General features: G+C 40.8%; 1 protein-coding gene across 1 annotated transcript; it reads left to right on the top strand.

Annotated features, from left to right (window-relative positions):
* Positions 1–1,368: 1,368 nt before the first annotated feature.
* Positions 1,369–19,192, top strand: anapc2 (anaphase promoting complex subunit 2). Its single transcript, XM_034088708.2, has 14 exons — positions 1,369–1,782; positions 2,597–2,846; positions 3,349–3,670; positions 4,375–4,507; positions 7,801–8,044; positions 8,765–8,884; positions 9,841–9,958; positions 12,169–12,347; positions 12,950–13,091; positions 13,696–13,771; positions 14,302–14,505; positions 16,415–16,547; positions 17,762–18,003; positions 18,980–19,192. The coding sequence occupies exons 1-14, from the start codon at positions 1,684–1,686 to the stop codon at positions 19,187–19,189; spliced, it is 2,472 nt and encodes an 823-aa protein (XP_033944599.1). The 5' UTR covers positions 1,369–1,683; the 3' UTR covers positions 19,190–19,192.
* The last annotated feature ends 1,353 nt before the right edge of the window (positions 19,193–20,545 follow it).

Genomic DNA, 20,545 nt, shown 5'->3' with positions numbered 1-20,545 from the left:
AAGAACATTTGTTATATTATGTAGATTGTACATCAAAAAAGAAAACATAATTTAAGTAATTGGGATGTAAGAAACATATCACAAATAATTGTTCCTAATGGTAATCGTTTGCATCACACTTGTAGCCAGGGGCGGACTGGGGGAAAAGTGGCCCGGGGATTAATTGACAGACAGGCCCACTGAATGCGCGGCATGTATCGGCCGGCCGGCGACGAAATTATGTTGCTTAACAAAAAACTCTATGCATTTTATGTTATTTTGGACCATTATTCATATAGTAATCACATTACCTGAGCCCTTGAGTTGCCTAGAGCAAAATAGTTACAGCATATATTTAGTGATTTTAATGTTATCAGATCATGGATGCAATAACATCTGGACCCAATTTGCCTGACTTGACACATGGAATAGAACATGGGCATAGGAAGCATCCTCAATGTGGGCCCACCGGGAAAACTCCCGGTATTCCCAATGGCCAGTCCGCCCTTGCTTGTAGCCAACCTATGGATGTATATATGGAGAACTATTCCTGAGTTATAAACGCTCCTCTGCTGCCCCCTTCTGGCCTGGACCGGATCTAACATCAGGTACAGTTTGTCATTAATATAATAGTATGCCATAGAAAGTAATATTATACAAATATTTTTAAAAAGTTCATATAATGGATGAGATATAAAGTCATACAAGTCTAGTATAAGATGTTTCTTATATTTTTTACCGGAGCGAAGCCGATAAGATCCTGTGCATTTTCGGTTTATGTAGATCCTTAGATAGGGAGGAAGAGCACCAATAATTATATATAAGGATAGTATAGTATACGCATGACTTTTAAGGTGAGTTCATTTCTGTGTTTTGGGAAAAATATATTTTTATAATATGATAATATATGTTATAATTAATCATAATAATAATATAAATAATAATAAACAATTGTCTCTTTTGTTAGACCACATACATCAAAAGACTAATTGATGTTAAATGTCAACCTTCTCAGGACATGCTTTACAAATTATATTCCGTGTCAAAAAAATTATTCAATCAGAATCAGAAACAGGTTTATTACCAAGTAGGTTTACACTTACAAGGAGTTTGACTAGGTGTCGTGGTGCATACATACATAGTAAAACAACAATTAAAACACAGATAGAGAACTAGAAAAAATATTAAAAAATAATACAAAATATAGTAAAATACAAATATAACAGTATTTGAAAATGACACCTGTATTATCAGTTCAACTGACTTGTACAACTATATATAACCAAATTCTCCCAAAGGCTATTTCAGATGTATTTATTTATTCAGAAATGTAAATCACTGATGACAATATCTCTTGTCCTTTCTGATGAGGTACATGCAGTGGTGACCTGTAGGGGGCAGTGCAGTGGTGACCTGCACTCAGTTTGCCGGAAATGCATACAACGTAGAAGAAGAAAACGCCGAAGAGAAGAAGTAAACCCGCGATACGCGAGCAAGAAACATGTAACGTTATTTCAAATTAATAACAGAAGACTTTTGTCAGAACATGTTCCGAAATTAATAAAAGTCACAACTAAGACACAATGCGTATGTATACATAGACGTATGGGACGTTATAACACCACACAAAAAAATCCCCCAAAGTTTAGATGTTTTACTCACACTAGCTAGTAGCCTACCTATTTCTGAAGAAAGTCCAAGAAGATGGAGGATATTGGGATGGAGGAAGACTCTGCCGAGATTTCGGGATCAGCACAGAAACAAGGAGTGGCTGATGCCTGGGAGACTGTCACTAATGCTTTGGTGAGTGGAGTCATCCCTGGACTACAGTAGTAACCCGGAGTCGCCATACTCCATTCAATTTGTTAACGATTTGAAGTTGTAATGCTTGTAGCGTCAGTCAATTTTGATTGTGAGACACCACAGCTAAGTCCGCCAACTAGTAATAGTGTTTGGTTATATTCGGTTTACATAACACGCTGTCTCTACCTTTCTCTTTACTTGTAATAGTCTTCCTGTTGCTGTTCATCATTTATTTCATGATTTAATGTTTTCTTGCTTGTAGGTAGGATAGTCCACTGAAAAGTAGTGCTGTCGTTTTAAATTTGGCATGCATGCATATAACACTGTTATTCTTTTTACTTATATTACTGTTATTGTTGCTAATTTAGGTTACTTTAGTTACGACTACTCCACTACATTTCAGCTACAAATATCATACGTTTTACTTCACTACATGTTTTAACATTCATAGACACTAGTTATTTTTTAAATTAAAAAAAAACATGATGGGTTTATATGGTATGATTTAGTTTTGTAATACTCATGAAACCAGTATTTTAAATCTGAAGTGAATTCATGTTGACAAATAAAATGTTTTAATGTGATTCCACATATAATGTCATATAATTTTTCAGTGATAAAACAGAAATGTTATTATATATTACTGTTAAAATAGCCATTCTGCATAACAAGTACTTATAATGTTTGATACGTTGAGTTAATTCAGCTGATAATACTGTATTTTACTTAAGAAACGTATTCAATTCAATACATTTTTAGAAAAGGGATCCGAGTACTTCTTCCACCTCTGGATTAATCTCTCTTTATATTCCAGATGTCCCCTGGTGGCTCGGGGCCAGAGCAGGGCCTCTGGGACTCGTTGGCCCTGCTGAGCGGGGAGGGTCTGGGCCGGCTGCTGGGCGGCTGGCTGCTGGAGACCCTGCAGATGCGTCTGTCCTCCGCCGTGGTTCCAGAGTTCTGGGCCGAACTCCAACAGCCAGAGAACGAGCTGGAGGAGAAAGGCCGGGCCTGGGTTCTGCTCACCGCCTTCCAGACTCTGTTAGGACGACTGGAACCTTTCCTGGGCAAGTGGAACAATGAATTGAGTAGATGGGTTCAATATTGATCACTGAGGAAGAGAATAAGGGCCAGGCAGTAAGACTTTTTTTATGTTGAATTTTGAGAATTCAAGGATGAAGGGAAAATATTGGGAATAAAATCAAACGGTATTAATTCCTGGCATAGGAAAAAAAAAATATATGGTTAAGATTACATTTTCATTTCGAGAATAAAGTACATTTTTTTAAGAAAAGTCAAACTTTTAGTATTAGTTCCAGGCATATAAGTTAAAAGAAATAAATAATTTTGGAGAATCATTTAGAGTATAAAGTCAACATTTTCAGAATAAAGAAACACTTTTATCATTTGTGTAAGGCATAAGTAAAAATAAATAAAAGGAGGATTTTGTATTTTAAGGTTCAACTTGATATTTTAAGTTTGAGTGAAATTGTTTAGAAAAAATCCAACTACTTTAGCTCTCTATCAGGAAAGCATCATTATTAAAACATCTCCTCTTCCTCCTCTCAGGTGGTCTGGAGAGGCTAGAGTCGTGGCAGGACGAGGGCCATGGCAGTGTCTGTGGGCCGGGGCCCGGGGGCCTGCAGGAGCGAGCCTTCACCATCATCAGGGCCCTCCTCCTCTTCTCCCCCTCCCCTGTCCTCCAGGAGCGAGTGCTGGAGTTTTACAGCAGGACCTTCTCCGTCTACATGCACCAGGAGGGGCAGGCGGAAGACGGTGCAGAGGCTCCGGAGGGGCCCGAGGGAGGGGTCTGTCCGGGCTGCGGGGTCCCCACTCAGCAGTGCTGGTGTAAGGAGGCCCTGGAGCAGCTGAAGGAACTCAGCCACATACTGTGAGTGGACTGGAAGAAGATGAAGAACACTGCTGATTATTTCCAATTACCCTTTGTAATATTTCATGTAAGAAGGTATCGAGTGGTGCAGGGATGACTTATTTTTGTAGTCTGACCTGAACTCAGCATCTCTGTGGTTCCCTCCACACATTACAATGTGATTTTTAAAAATGTTTTAGAAAAATTAAGCTCCGTAGGGAACATTTTATAATTGTTGAAGTGTATATATAATCTCCAAGAGTAAAAACATAAGGCTATAAAGAAACTAAATCACGGTCATGACATTACTTCATGTCAATACCTTAGTTTGTTTAGCTAAGCTAAAGGTGGCTAAATGTTTGGCATGATGATGTAAACACTTGCTATCAACCACTATTTTCAGCTAAACATAGAAGCTTCATAAATGAACAAGTGGGTTATTTACTGATGTATTCTATGTCCTACAACATAATCTCTTAACTTCAGCCTTATTTTAGGCATCCAACCAAAAACCCATTAAAAAAACCCATTGACTTCCAGATGAGATAACCAGAGGTGATGAAATGCTGACTCTGCAGACAACTAGCACATTGTTGCTTTGAGTTGAAATAAAGAATAATACAGAAGAACACCAGCATTATACGTTAAAGACATTGTAGATTTCAGCTAGACAAAATCATGCCTTTCATGTTATGTCATGTCTTTTTCCTTTTTTCTGGTTGTAGATCCAAGCTGCAGCTGCTGGAGTGGGTGAGCTGCGAGGCCGTCACCTCCATCCTCCACAAGCTCATCGAGCAGCGCATGGAGCAGCACTGCAGGGGCGAGTACGAGCGCTCTTTCCTGCTCGAGTTCCAGACGGTAAAACATCCATCAATGTTTCTTAAACGCACAATATTTAATGTTCTAAATGTGGTGGTATCATGAAGTAGTGTGGCATCATTGGTTGTTCTATACTTTGCCGACAGCTTTACAAGAAACCATATGAAACTACGACATAATTTTAGGGACAGTGTTTTTTTATAATCGGGGTAATTTTATGAGAATGAAAAACTCTGAGACTTGTGGTAAATATCAGTGATGCAAATTAGTCGCTTTTCGGCGCCTGCCGCTTTTTTAATGCTGATTTGGGTGACTTGTGTAATTCGTGGAGAACCGAAGAGTTTTCTTTCACTTCGAAAAATAAATCTAGATCGCAAAATAATTAAACAAGTGAGTGCCTGTTTTTCCTGGCCAAGGACAGGTTCCTTGAACACAACACGAGCGTGATGATATATGTCTCCTCTGAAAGGAGTGTAGACCATGGATGTATAATAAGAACGGTGTAGACTAGAGCAGGGGTTCCCAACCTTTATTGTGCCAAGGACCGGCAGATCCATTAAAAAAAAAACCGCGGACCGGTTGTCAATTTGAACTGATTTTAATATTTACTCACCACCAGCAGGTAGCAACAAAGGCCAATTGTATGTAACAGCCTGAACAAACACTAGAACAATATGCATCCAAAACATATTATCAACGTTTAAAAAAGAACCAGTGTCGTTTTTCGGAAAAACGGAAAACCAAAAAGCCGACGTTATTCAGTTTTTAAACCAAAACGGGAAAACAGATAAATCAACGTTTTGGTTTTGTTTGTATGATTTACGGATAATCCAGTGAATGCTGGGAAAACGAGGAGAAGGCGCACTATGAAGTGTGTGTGTGTGTGTGTGTGTGTGTGTGTGTGTGTGTGTGTGTGTGTGTGTGTGTCTGTGTCTGTGTCTGTGTGTGTGTGTGTGTCTGTGTGTGTGTGTGTGTGTGTGTGTGTGTGTGTGTGTGTGTGTGTGTGTGTGTGTGTGTGTGTGTGTGTGTGTGTGTGTGTGTGTGTGTGTGTGTGTGTGTGTGTGTGTGTGTGTGTGTGTGTGTGTGTGTGTGTGTGTGTGTGTGTGTGTGTGTGTGTGTGTGTGTCACTAGCATTTGTTTTCAGAAGATATTATGATAGTGTCGTTCGTTCCGGTGCACTCCGACAGCATTTAGCACTACATCGAGATTAAGATTAAACTAATTTATTTTGGGAACACCCGCATATAGGCTACCTATGGAGTTGGTAGCCACACAGAGCTGAGCAGAGCACACACACACACACACACACACACACACACACACACACACACACACACACACACACACACACACACACACACACACACACACATCATGTGCCTTGGTGACTGGACATCTCCTTCATAAAACTAATAAAAGGGGGAGTAATCGGGCAGTTCGATGTGTGTAGAGGTGTGTGTGGTTAACACGTAGCAGCCTGCAGTCACCTGCTGTTCTGATGAAGGTAAACACAGCGAAGGCGGTGCGTAAAAAGGCACATCTTTACCCGCTGGTGCTGCACTTCTCAGAGGCGGAGTATACGTCCCGCTGCCTCCTGATGCTGCCTGCAGCCATTTCATGAAGTGAAGGAGGTTTTCCTTCTATAAAACAGCTGTGGCAGCAGATACCGTGAGAGTCCCGGACATGAATTCATAGATCAAGGCAGACTGTTTTGCCAATCCGGTGCTTAAACAAATAGCTCTACACCCCTGGCCGACATGTCCTTAAAATGAAGTCTGAGTTAGAAATATATTTCAAATAATGTATGCACTGCCATTTCCCCACATAAACATAACAGTCTGCAATTAAACGGTTGTCTCCTGTGCACTCCTCTTCCTACTTGGTAACTTTCTCGTGCGCACAAGAGGCTGAGACCAGGCTGAGCCGCCGAATCCCTCGGAACATCATAAAAGCCATTTTCAACGGTTTTCTGGTGAAAGATTAACTAAGCTCCTGGATGAAATAATATGACTGGTATAGGTGCGAAACTTAGTGGGAAAAGTACCGGTCCGCGGACCGGGGGTTGGGAACCCCTGGACTAGAGTGCTGACAGAGAGCACCGGAACACCGCTCCAGCTCTTCAAATATTGCAGTACCCATAAGGAGCCGTATATGCCACAGTGTTTTCGTGGCTGTGTCTTTAGTTGTAAGCACAGTGGCGATCTGTTGTTATTAGCATCTGGTTAGCTAGCTATGCTAACGAATTTAAAGAGCTTTTCTACAACCAGGTAGAAGAGAGCTCTCTCCTGAGAGGCTCAAATAACCTCAGCTCAGTGAGGTTAAGGCACACCTTGATATGATCATTATAGTTATTAATGAGACTAAATGAATAACAGGTAAAAAATACTATATGACAGTAACAAAAAAGTTGTTAAAAATAACAAGAATAGAGTTTAAAAGGGGAGTGATTTGTAAAAATATCCAAAAAGAAAAATATGCTACAGTTCTGTTTCATATGGATGTTGAGAGATGTATCCATAGATCTCTTAATGTTAAAAAAATTAATAAAAATCTTCCCGGGGGAGCATGCCCCCGGACCCCCCTAGAGGAGGTTAGGTCCCCCCCCACTTAAATCATGTTCACATGGATACTAAATACATTTGCACACATCTTGTGTCCATATCTTTCTGTGTTGGTGGTCACGCCACACCGTGCACATGCATGCATACGTGAGTCGTGGTGAGATATCTGGATTAAGAGGTTGCTTTTTCTTTGCACAGCATGAAAGAAAGGCCAAATGAATGGGCTGTGATTTTAGTTTTTTTAAGCAGAGGTTGGGTTCAATCATTTGTACGGCCCTCGGAGGATGTTGTAAAAATTGAAAGGAAAAAGGTTCCCCACCCCTGCTGTAAATAATAATAAAAACCCTTGATTTATAACTTAACATCTCTGTCTCCTATTGATCTGAGTATATTATAAAGAATAGCCAGTTAATTGAAGCATTATAGCACAGGCTATATTGATGGTATATTACGCTGTTTTTTTTCTGCTTCGAATAGTTCTCTCTTTTTTCACCATACCTGTGTTTGCATCACTGAAATATACAATAAAGCGTTATGTTGACTTGAAAATATACTGGTTTTTTTCTGTCATTGTAAATATTTTTCGCGGGATTGTCACCCCTCTATTATAGTAGAGGGGTATAGTTTTACCCTATACACTACACATTTTTGGGAAATATTTGGGATAATGTCAGTACTAAACTCACAAAAGTTAAACTTATTTTACAAATAATCTCAAGAAATCTTGTCTTGATAAATGTTATATTGGTGATTGTTGTTTTGTGTGAGCAGTGGCTGGAGCTGGTTCTGGGCTGGCTGAGCAAAGTGTTTGCAAGCGAGGCAGAAAAGGACGGTCTGCTACCTGCTCCTGGGGCTCCTGGTGCTCCCAGTACTCCTAGCGTTCCCAGTACTCCCTGTCTCCAGGCAGGCCAGCCGGGCAGTTCCGTCCTGAAGCAGTGGAGATGCCACATGCACCAGTTCTTCTGCCGGATCTACGTCAACATGAGGATCGAGGAGCTCTTCAGTATAATCAGAGGTGAGACAGAAAACAGTTATATTGGGGTTATATGAACGTTTCCTAGACTGTCTAAGGTTTTTTTTTTTTCTTAAGATGTTTGGCATTTTGACAATGCTAGGCTAAATGTGTTAACTCACAGTCTTTGTGCTACGCTAAGCTAAATGCATCATGGACTTATCTGAAATGAACCTGCTTGTCGTCTCAAAATAAGGGAAATTGTAGTTGAGTTAGGGACAGAATTTTGTAACTTTTTTTTTACTTTTGTACACCAAATTTACATTCAGGCTTTTTCTCAACCCTGAATTACATTAAGGTGGACAATTGCTTTTAAAATATAACAGAGGAAAACATTTTGGAATCAAAAATCAAAAACCTAGATAAAAATGGTGTTAAGAAAAGCTTAAGATTGCTCTGCATGTAATTTCAGCACAATAAGAGAAACTGGATTTTTCAAGTTCAGTAAAAATATCCAGCACCTGAAAAATAATCAAATCATTAGAGCATGCTTCATTAGGGCCAACAGCAACAAAGTAATATAAGAGGTTAAATAATACCTGAAAATAGGACCTGCAAATGAAATAGAAGCCAGTGTTCATCACGCCTCACAGAGAGAGTTTGAGTACTAAATGATCTCTAGCAATACATCTTAGTGAAGAGTGATAAACAGCATCGAGGAGATGCAGGGCATTTACGTGCACAGATTTACAGACATGTCCTGTTTCCCAATCTCTTTTCCAGATTTCCCAGAATCCAAAGCAGCCATTGAAGACCTGAAGTTTTGTCTGGAAAGAACCAACCAGAGGCAGCAGCTCCTCACTTCTTTAAAGTCTGCGTTTGAGAGCCGTCTGCTGCACCCGGGTGAGAACGCCTCTGCAACTAAAGAGCGGTATTTGAAAAATGGTGAACGTGTTTTGGTGAGCTCTGCGTTTGTGTTTACACTAAGAAACACTTTTATATAACTAAGCTGTGTTGGATGAGTGTTCCTTTAACTCAGTGCTTCTCAAAGTGTGGTCCGCGGACCACTGGTGGTCCTTGAGCGCCCCCTAGTGGTCCGTGACTGTGAGTATATTGGTAAACTTTCACATTTTAAATAAATAAATAAAAGTTTTCCGCACTCTCGCGGGAATATCTCCACAATGGAGCGAGCTTAAGTTTCACTTTCGATGCATGATAGAGCCCAGCGCAACACCTTCATCACACATGTTGCCACTCGTTTGTACCATTTGCAGGCGATTTGTAATCTGTTCTAGAAAAACGATGTGTTTTTGGATATTTTTGGAGTTACCGGTAGGTGGTCCACGAGTGTTTTTTTATTGGTTAAGTGGTCCTTGGTATGAAAAAGTTTGAGAAACACTGCTTTAACTCACTCTTGTTGTGATGATTGGACTTGTTTGGAATATCATTTTGATCACCTAACTGGTTTTTGTTTCACATTATTAATATAAATACACTATTGTATATTTTGACATTTTTCTTGTTATATTTTTTTGGGCACATTTATACTTTAACTTCTATGTTTGTATACATATATTTGTTTAATTTGAACAGAGCAACGGTTACAAAATCCCCTAGGATGAATACAATATTTGAATTGCTTGATTGATTAAAGAAAACAGAAATACAATATCCATGTTACTATCTGCAATATCCCTTTAATAAGCTCAATATGTACTTCTGCAAATCTACTATCTATTTGTCTTTACATGATCTTCACTAATACACTATTTAACTATCTAATTGTGCAACAGTATATGTTGAGTGATAACACAGCAGAAGTTTAACTAACCTGTCTTTGTTGATCTATCCTTCCTCAGGGGTTCACACGTCAGATATCCTCACGGTTTACATCTCGGCCATCAAAGCCCTCAGAGAGCTGGACCCCTCCATGGTCATCCTGCAAGTCGCCTGCCAGCCCATCCGCAAGTACCTCAGGTGAGGGCATTCAAACACCACTTCCTGAGGAGGGTTAAAACACTAAAGGCTAGAGACATACAACGTTATTATTTCCATAAAAGATGTGTCAAATCAGCCTGATGGGGGTGCTATAACAGCCAGAAAAGTGAACATTTTGAAAGGCTGACACTCCTTGGTTGCGGTCGGATAATCCAAAAATCAGCTCCTAACGTCTAACCCTATCTCCTATTCCTTGACCTCTGAGTGAAACGTCACGGGGTTAAGGGATAGTGGATAGCAGAATTCAAAAGGATTTAGGAGAAGAGACTGCGGTGCTTTAGAGAATCCGACTGCACTTTCACTATCCGACGTGTTTATGATGCGCCAGCGGACGTCATTTTGTGCGTCTGCTGCTGTGGGGAAACTATGGAAACTACAGTTTTCTATAGCGGACTACAACATGGATGACGAGGGACGAGGGACTCATCTAGAGACTCTGCACCGTGCTCTGATGCTGCTGCTTTGCTTTATGAACGTGGACAACAGAGAAACATATTCTTCAGGACCAAAGTTGGAATTGAAATAAAAAAGGAAAGTGAAACTTATGCTCGTCTCCCTCTCCCTCCGGTCCACATTAATACAAATGATCCCAATACGTATGAATGTATGAACTAAAGATCTTAAAATCAATACAAATGTATTTATTATAAACATTAGTCCTTAACATCTATCACTGTGTATATCACCATTCAAACATCTTTTAAAAGTTGAACAAACCCCACACAGCTCAGTAAAGACTGAAATGTTGACTTTATTTGATCATTTCAGTAAAAACTAACTTTCATATTTCTCTTTTTGATTATAATACTGATGAACGTTCAAAACAAAGCACTTTGGCAACTTACCACATACGTTTTAAAGTGCTTAATAAGCACCGTAACTTTCATGATATAATTTCTCCGTCATAATCGATTGTTTCCGTGAACGGCCGACTGTTGTGTGACGCAAATGCTGCGGCTGCAATGCATTGTGGGGCAGCATTTTCTCCTCTCCTTTCGTCAAGGGAGGTCCAGTGGTTCCTAAGCTAAAGGAGGTTATAAAGGAAGTTTGAAACCTCCTTTCCTATCATGTAGACTAGGCCCATTCCCAAACCGCCCCCTACACCCTACCCCTCCGTTTGCGCGTTCACGCGGAAGGTCCGCCATATTGAGGGCTGTTCCAAAGCAACGAGTGTGGAGCGGTGTGGAGGGGGAGTGGGGTATCAAACCCTCAAACAACGAGTCTGCAGCGGTGCTGACTTGAGACCAGTCTCTACCTGACCGGAGTCACGCTGTGTGTGTCCGTCAGGAAACACGCTGTTTACGAGTAGTTCCAGCAAACATCCACTGATAAACTGCGATGTTAACAACCTCATGATAACCTCATATGTTTTTAACGAGTGTGGCTACAGACGGAGTTCACTCCGTGACGCAGGGGTAGGGTCGAGGGAGTGGTTTGGGATTGGGCCGTAGAGAATTGAAACGGCACTTATCATGGCTGCCACTGAGGGACTTCCGGGTCATTTCACTCGGTTAGGAAGGTTCCTAAGCTAAATGGACTATTGGACCGCAACCCATGACTTGACTTTTTACAGTTATCCCAATGCCATCTACAAGAGAGCCAGTAGGACGGTGGACGTCACCATTAGGAGCTAATGTGTGATGGGCAGACATGTTGTCTCTATCAACACCAAGTTCTCTATAGCATTAGGGGACAGGGAAACATTATAAATGAGCAAAATACATGGCCGATATTGAAATAGGAATTAATAGAAAATATTGTTGTACTTTTTACTCTGTTTGATAAGATCATTTGAAATACCTGGGAGATTCAGATTAATAGTACAAAATAAAATCAACTAATAAGTATCATGTATAATTATATGCAAATAGATATCAAATGTTTTGTTTTGGTGAAATGTAAAACTTAACCTGCAGGATGTGTAGTACAATACTTCATTGACTGCAACCTCAAAAGTGATGTTCACCTGAAAGCATCAATAATGATAAACCAATAATATAATATATATTATTCTGAAAGAGGCGGTTGTTAGTACTTTTACTTTTGGCAATTGAGGTATTGATTCAGACACTTTGGACTAAAGTAACATTTTCAATGCAGGCCTTTCACTTGTAATAATGTACATCTACACTGAGGTTTTATCATTATATTTAAATGTATTTCAAATATCTTTGTGCTTGTGGTTGAAGGACCCGGGAGGACACGGTGCGGCAGATCGTGGCTGGCCTCACCGGAGACGCTGAGGGCTGCACTGATTTAGCCTCGGAGCTGTCCAGGGGAGACCCGGTGACTCTGGAGATGCAGGACAGCGATGAAGAAGGGGCCGACCCAGAGGACTGGACTCCAGACCCCACCGACGCTGTTCCTGGTCAGTGAATGCATCATGTGTTTCTTCCATAGACTGTATATATAAAGGTTTCTTCTGAGGCTTTTGGGGCTCATTTGGCTATAATTACCAGCTAGCTAAACACTATACTGCTAATTACACAGCTTCTTACTCAACACATCACTAATTGATGATAAAGATTGTATTACTTCAAAATAATTGGTCTGTTTTAGTATTAACAGCTGGAGCTACGCAACAGCAACATAACTTAGAATGACCGCCGCACTGATAGAGGTCATAACTCCTTTCTTTTTTTACTGGGGATTGTTTAGCAATCATGAATCCAGAGTTACGTGCTTTCCACATTTTAAAATGACATTTCCAAAAGTATTATTTTTCTGATGGAGTAATAGAAAACTATTTTTGCCACAAGGCAAGTTTATCTATATAGCACCTTTCAGACTGGAAGCCAGTGGAAAGACTTCAGAACTGGAGTGATGTGAACAACTGAAATATAAGTTATTACATTCACTAGACCTCTTTCTGGGGAAGGATTTGACTGAAGGTAGACCTGTCATCAGACCGGAGGATGTCTGTAAAAGTAATCACAATCGAGTATTGATCTGCTTTTTTTGTATTTTCAGATAAGATGGGCTCGAAGCGTCGCTCGTCAGACATCATCAGCCTGCTGGTCAGCATCTACGGCAGTAAGGACATCTTTATAGACGAATACAGAGCCGTGCTGGCAGACAGACTGCTGCACCAACTCAACTACAACACTGCCAGGTACACCTGACCATCACTCTTTTCGGTGCTATTCTACCCATACAGGTGAAGCAACCTGAACAAAAATGCTTAGTACATACTGCTCTTCCAAATATATATAGAGCAAACAAAAACAGACTCTTTACAGAATCCTCCTGTGAAATCAGCACAAAAAGCAGCTTAAAAAACAACGGGACAATGTGCTACAAATACATTGTAATATGAGTTGTATGCTATTTACCAGATTCAGAAATCAGCTTTATTGCCAAGTCCTTTTTACATTCTACTCAAATTAGGGATCTCTGATTGATTACAGCAGTAACAGTGGAACTTTATTCCAGTTGTAAGCCCTATAGATTATAGTTTCCTACGTGGGTTTTCACATAAGAGAAAAGTACTGCAAGTACTGCATCCAACACATATAAATAGATATTATTAATAGGACTTTAACTTAGTGGTATTTGCAATTATGTACAAGTTGGAAATGGCTATTTACTTAAAACAATACAGAGCATTTCCCGCAGCTTTAGGTAATATCTTAAATCCTAGATTCTTAAACATAGTTTGAAACGTACTGTGTCCAACATTTTATTTTGATGGTTTTTGTTGTCTGTTGTGTTTGCAGAGAAATCCGTAACGTGGAGCTGCTGAAGCTCCGGTTCGGAGAGTCCCACATGCATTACTGCGAGGTCATGCTGAAGGTAAACACACTGTAATCTCAGCGTGGATCTTACACTTTACATCTGCGGCAGATATACTCATTTAAAGACGAGCATATTCGCATATTTTTATTTAGTAGAATTTTAATATGTTGGTCAGAAAACGCATGACATCAGGTGCAGGCTATTTTATTGGTACGCCTACGCTAAAATTAAGTTGACAACAATGATTCCACTTAGTTCATTTTAGAAAAAGGAACTAAATTAATGGACTGATTAAAAAAAAAAAGGAATTCGTAAAATAAAAAAGGAATTTAATTAAACAACTAACTAAAACACTAGAGACCTATTTTACTCTATTTTTGGACTTATTAAAAAGAAATGTCATTAATTAACAAAAAAAGGTAACTTAAACAACTTACTAAGACAATAGCAGAAAATAATAAATTCAATTAACAGAAATAATCAACCAAATAAAATAAATCGTTACTCAATTAAGCAACTACTTAAAAAATAAAAATAAATGACAACTGTTTTGCTTGGCCCACACACCTTCCTTCTTCCTGTCTCAGGACATGGCGGACTCCCGGAGGATCAACAGTAACATCCGGGAGGAGGAGTCCCGTCTGAGCGAGGAGGAGCAGCCCCCCCTCTCCCTGTCCTCCATCATCCTGTCCTCCGAGTTCTGGCCTCCGCTGAAGGAGGAGAAGCTGGAGCTGCCCCCCGTCGTCTGCCAGGCCATGGAGGCCTACACCCACCGCTACGAGAAGCTTAAGGTGGAGCTCACAAACCGTCACATTAGATTAGAACAGGGGTCGGCAACGGATCCGGACCCAGACGCCGACCTATACGGACCCGGACCTATAATCAATACATTAATAGGGGATTTCAATTTTGACGGGGCGATTCTATTTTAATGCCGCCGACAGGGGGCGAAAGAGACGAGAGAGTGATACAGGGAGAGAAACCCAGAAGAAGAGACCAGAGCGCGGCAGATAGAAGCGGAGAAGAGAGTGAGTGAAGAGAATAATTAGCAATACAGGGAGAGAAGCGGAGAAGAGAGTGAGTGAAGAGAATAATTAGCGATACAGGGAGAGAAGCGGAGAAGAGAGTGAGTGAAGAGAATAATTAGCGATACAGGGAGAGAAGCGGAGAGGAGAGTGAACAGGCGTGTTAGCGGCAGACAGGGAGAGACACATTACACATGGCGCTCTCCAAGAAGAGGAAAGTGGACAGTGAGAACCAGAGGTTGCGCTAGACTTTTTAACTGCCCGTCATTTTGACGGACAAGATCATAAAACTTCTTGTCAAAATCCAGAATTACCCGTCGGCCTTTACACAACTCTGACGAGGGGGGGGAAGCATGCTCGTGAACTGTCAACGGGGGGGGGGGAGACAGTTCACATGCGCGGTGTTATGCATGGCTGCTGCACCTCGCGAGAGCGTGCACAGCGTAAAGCCAAAACTCAGACATTTCAATGATTTGTACGGCACAGTTAGGTTTGGAAACGGTATGATTTCCTTTTTGGAGGGCATGCATAACACCGGAGCCTCGCTGCGGGGAAACTTTGGCGCTGTTCCGAGTTTGTTCTAATTTGTCAAAATGACGGACTGCTTTCAGATTTGTCCGTCATTGTTAAAAAAAATCCGTCAAAGACGGAAAATATTCGGTTAACGCGACCTCTGGTGAGAACAGAGCTTTTAACCCTGAGTGGACTCATTCATGTTCCTCCTGCCCACTGGGAGCACAGAGCCAGTGTGTCTCATCTGTTCAGAGACCGTGGCGCTCATTCAAAGTGCCAAAACGCCACTATGAGACAAAACACAAAGTGTTTGACCAAACGTTCTCTCTCAAGTCAGAACTGAGCTCACAACAAATAAGCAGTCTCAGAGCCCAATATGATCAGTCCACCAGGATCAAAACTAAAACTAAATATGGTTCCAGGGCAGGCTAACCGACGCTAACCAATGAGAACCTGCATGTGTGTGAGAATGGCCCTGACACCATTTCAGCCCAGATTTACAAACTCTTGGCAGGACAAGCTCCAGCTCAATTCTCGCACTGAATTTAGAAAAAGTGAGTGAGGGACTGCAATATAAGAGGGAAAGAAAGAGAAACTTTGAAACTGTTAAATTGTTATGATGTGTAAAGACTGATATGTTCTATAATCGGCTGAAACTGTTAAGTCATGATGTGAAACGGTTAACAAAGAAAAAGGGAAACTCAAGCTGCTGCTACACTTTATTATATTTATCTAAAATTAAGCACTTTTAAGATGCACACATTTTCAAAAGCTATTTTATTTATTTTATCTATTTTATTTTTAAATGCAGCCCGAGAGGAACATTACACATATCCACAGTAGCTGTAGCCTATATCTGTATGTTAATAGACAATAAATAGTTGTTTTTGAATTGTACTTTCTTTATTTGATTGGCAGTCAGTTGTTGATTACATGCAGACGTTGATAAAGCTACAGGTCACTTCAATATATATCACACTAATTCATGAAGCAAGTTAGACATGTTGAAGTTCCGGACCTTTGCATGGGGACATTTTCTCTAACTGGACCTCGTTGAATTTGAGTTGAAGACCCCTGGATTAGAACAACTGTATTGAGCCACACATTTTGTAAACAAACAGTATAAATAAACATATGAACAGCAGTTTGTCTCCTGTTTCAGGCCATGAGGACGCTGAGCTGGAAGCCTCACCTGGGCTCCGTCACTCTGGACCTGGAGCTGGAGGACCGCACCCTCACCAACCTCACCGTGTCCCCCATCCACGCTGCCATCATCCTGCACTTCCAGGACAAAAGTACGATCTGTCATGTCCTGGTTTCTCCCCTGCATTTGCTGGATTCTTTTTTCATGTGCACAAGACATTTGAGAATGAATAACCTGTTCAGAAGATTTTCTACAAAGGCTCATGCTGTCATCTTGTTTTTATTAATTTATTAGAATTTATTTAAACCATAAAATGCTAAATAATTGCGATATTTGCGCACAAATAATTAAAGGTCCCCTATTATACTATTTTTCATTACTTTATTATAGGTCTCAGATATATACAAAACATGTCTCAGAAGTGTTTGGCTCAAAATACCAAACAGATCATGCATTGTAGCATTACCCATAAACCCCTCTGTTTCAAAAGTGCTGATTCTCTGGCCATTTCTCAATCTCGAGGATGCTTGCTTGGTAGTCGCGTACTTCCAAGTCACTTCCTTCAGAAACGAAGCAAGTATACTTCCAAGCCACGGCTTTGGAAAACGAAGAAGAATGGAACAGGCTAACAAGTGTGCCACTCTCTCTAACGGTTTCAACATAAACTGTACCGAAAATAAATACCTCACGATGTCTATCTAATTATGAACTTGCTTTACTTTCACGGAACACATGTTTGGTGATAACAAACAAAGTAACATATTTACCAACATGTTCTACGCCACTATACTTACATTTAAATGTGTGCTGCGTCGGTTCAGCAATTCTCCATAAGGGTTTTTGAAATTGGTCCGTGCGCAAAGCATTGTGGGGATTTTAAGGACGCGAAGTCTACCCATGTGCAGCCTCGAAATTTCCCCCAAACAAAGGGCGCGGCCTCGGTAGAATTCCAAGTATGCTGTAGATTGGAACAGTCCTTCGCCGGCACTCGATGACGTAGCATCCTTGAAATATTGGCTTGGAAGCCAGAATACAGGTTCCATGCAATCTTCTTGGTACTATTTGGTACTAACTTGTTCCCCTATTAGATTCTTTTTTTTCATCAATACATTACAGGTCTCAGATATATACGAAACATGTCTCTGAAGAGTTTGGCTGCAAACACCAAACAGATCGTTGCAGCATTACCCAGAATCCCCTCTGTTTTCCTGAAACTTTCCGAATCTCATATTTATGTATAAAATTGGATTTTGCATAATAGCTGTCCTTTAACAGAAAAAACACTGAGTCTACATTTAAATCCGTATAAGCTTTTTTATGCATTTATGAAGTACCTACCCCTCCATCCCATTTTGTCCTCGTCAGGTTCCTGGACGCTGGAGGAGCTGAGCGTGAAGCTGGGGGCTCCGAAGGAGCTGCTGCACAGGAAGCTGGCTCTGTGGCAGCAGCACGGCGTGCTGAGGGAGGAGGCGGGGGGGCGCTACTACGTGGTGGAGACAGGCTCGTCCAAAGAGAAGATGGACAGGGGGGTGATGCTGATCGACAGCGACGAGGAGAGAGACTCCAACACCACCACCCAGTCGGAGCAGAGGGAGGAGAAGCTGCAGGTGAGCATCACTCAGCTTCATGTCCTGCTTCACATCTTCTACATATCAGAGAGCTGCGTCTCAGTCGGGTTTCTGGGTAGACTTTCTTTAGATTAACCTGCACATATTATTGTAGGAAACGGTCATCTGGAAAATGGCATAATTTCTTAGCTTGATGGCGTGGAGAGCTTGGTTACCATGCTGTGCCTCTTGATCTGGAAGTCTCTATAACCACACTTATTTAAATGATCTAATAATTAGCAGATTTTTTTCATGATAAATCAGTGAAATGCTATTGAATAAACTGGCAGACTGTCAACATTTCCATTCCAGTTTCTCAAATTCAAATGTGATTTATATATTGAGTAATTATTATTATAGTTAGCAATTCATTTTCTTTGGCTGGTCTTGAACCACTTCACCACTGCAAACAACACCGCGTTGATTCGATGCTCAGACTCAATGTGAATGTGTTTATTTCTGATCTTTTAGCTATATTGAATATCATTTTTGATATTTGGTCACCACGTTCACAAAGGTGAAGTAAGCATCCAGGTATCATTGTAATTTAATCATTTAAATATAAAGGTGAATTACCCTCATGTATAAATGATACATACAATGATGTCCTAATTAAATGCATGATTCATGTTCATGGAGATACAAAATGCATGACAAAAATAGCCCCAAAACATTTTAAAAGTATTTATTGTTGATATATATTATATTAAAAGGTGCACGTTTTCACACCACAACTTCTGGGGATATATAAAGTATGATGATTCTGATGATGGTCAAGACATAAAAAAATACTGATAGAAAATAGTGCATGTGACATAATGGTGCCAGTTAAATGCAGGATAAATAATATATAAAGTTTGAATGGCTTATAGAGTTTCACAAGTCATGTTTGTGTAAAGCTCCCATGTAGTTTAAAATAAGAATCAACCAGACGAAAAGGCCCTGCATAACTTCTGAACCCCCCCCCTCTCTGCAGTTGTTCTGGGCCTACATCCAGGCCATGCTGACTAACCTGGACAGCATGACACTGGACCGCATCCACTCCATGCTCCGGATGTTCGTCGCCACGGGACCCGTCGTCACGGAGATGGACATTAATGAACTGGAAGGCTTCCTGCAGAGGAAGGTGAGGGAGCATCAGCTGCTGGTGTCTGCTGGCGTCTACAGGCTCCCCAAAGCAAACTGAGGGGGGGGGGGGGGGGGGGGGGAAGAGTCAAGGAGAGTGTGACAGCAGTACTAAAGGTACTGGTTGCAGCTATAAAAATGACTTTGTTGTGCAGACAGACTTTTATCTGATTAACTGACATTTATGTGACGAGCTGAGTTATTTTCATCAGCGTGTCAAACTTTTCTTACTGGGTCATTCCTCTGAAAAGTTTGATTTCAAAATAAAAGCACTTCCACCCAGCTTCAAATCAGTGCAGTGTTTTGATGCTGCTTCCACATTGCTGTGGTTACTGGTGTTGAACACAAATGTATTAATATTAAAGCTTTTTAATGTCTCCTGTGTGTGTCTACTTCAAACTTGACGCCTTCAAAAGGGCCCTCAAGTCTCATCTGTCTGGCCCCAAATCTATTTGTTGTCTTGTCTGTCTAAACTGTTCGTCTGACTGCCTTTTGTTTTGTTATGTTTGTTTATACTTCTGTACTTCCTTGTAAAGCGACCTTGGGTGTTATGAAAGGCGCTATAAAAATCCAAGTTATTATTATTAAATGAACCAGGAAGGACACTATATTTGTACTTACTATGGCGTTTAAAGAATGCTCAATCGGTACTAAGGGGCCTAAGTATGCTAAGAAAATATCCCCCTCACCATTACACCACCAGTCTGAACCGTTGATACAAGGCAGGATGGATCCATGCTCTCATGGTGTTCATGTGAAATTCAGACACTACGGTCCGAATGTCTCATCAGACCAGGCAACATTTTTCCAATCTTCTATTGTCCAATTTTGGTGAGCCAAAAGTAGCACCTGGTTCTCTGCTGCTGTAGCCCCTCTGCTTCAAGGTTCCACGTGTTGTGGTTCAGAGAGGGTCTTCTGCATACCTTTGTTTCAACGAGTGGTTATTTGAGTTACTGTTGCCTTTCCATCATCTTGGACCAGTCTGGCCATTCTCCTCTGACCTCTGGCATCAACAAGGCCTTTCCCCCCAGAGAACGGGCGCTCACTGGATATGTTCTCTTTTTGGGACCATGTTCTGTAAACCCTATGGTTGTGTTAAAATCCCAGTCAATCAGCAGCTTCTGAAATACTGAGACCAGCCCGTCTGGCACCAACAACCATGCTACGTTCAAAGTCCCTTAAATCACCTTTCTTTCCCGTTCTGATGCTCTGTTTGAAATTCACCAGGTCGCCTTCACCATGTCTACGTGCCTAAATGCATTGAGTTGCTGCCATGTGATTGGCTGATTAGATATTTGCGTTAACGAGCAGGTGTACCTAATAAGGTGGCCAGTAATTAAATTCAATTGAGAATGATGCTGGAAAAAAAAGAGTCAACTTTTAGGAGTATGAGTCTTATTTTTAAAGAAGTAGTTAT

This window comes from Pseudochaenichthys georgianus, chromosome 8 (assembly GCF_902827115.2).
Source record: "Pseudochaenichthys georgianus chromosome 8, fPseGeo1.2, whole genome shotgun sequence".
Lineage (NCBI taxonomy): Eukaryota > Metazoa > Chordata > Actinopteri > Perciformes > Channichthyidae > Pseudochaenichthys > Pseudochaenichthys georgianus.
This window is presented reverse-complemented; position numbering and strand designations above follow the sequence as displayed.

Coding starts and splice junctions, on each gene's coding strand:
- anapc2 (XM_034088708.2), top strand. CDS start 1,684: ATGGAGGATATTGGGATGGAGGAAGACTCTGCCGAGATTTCGGGATCA. Junction 2,847..3,348: donor ACGACTGGAACCTTTCCTGG/GCAAGTGGAACA, acceptor TCCTCCTCTCAG/GTGGTCTGGAGAGGCTAGAG. Junction 14,506..16,414: donor ACCGCTACGAGAAGCTTAAG/GTGGAGCTCACA, acceptor CTCCTGTTTCAG/GCCATGAGGACGCTGAGCTG.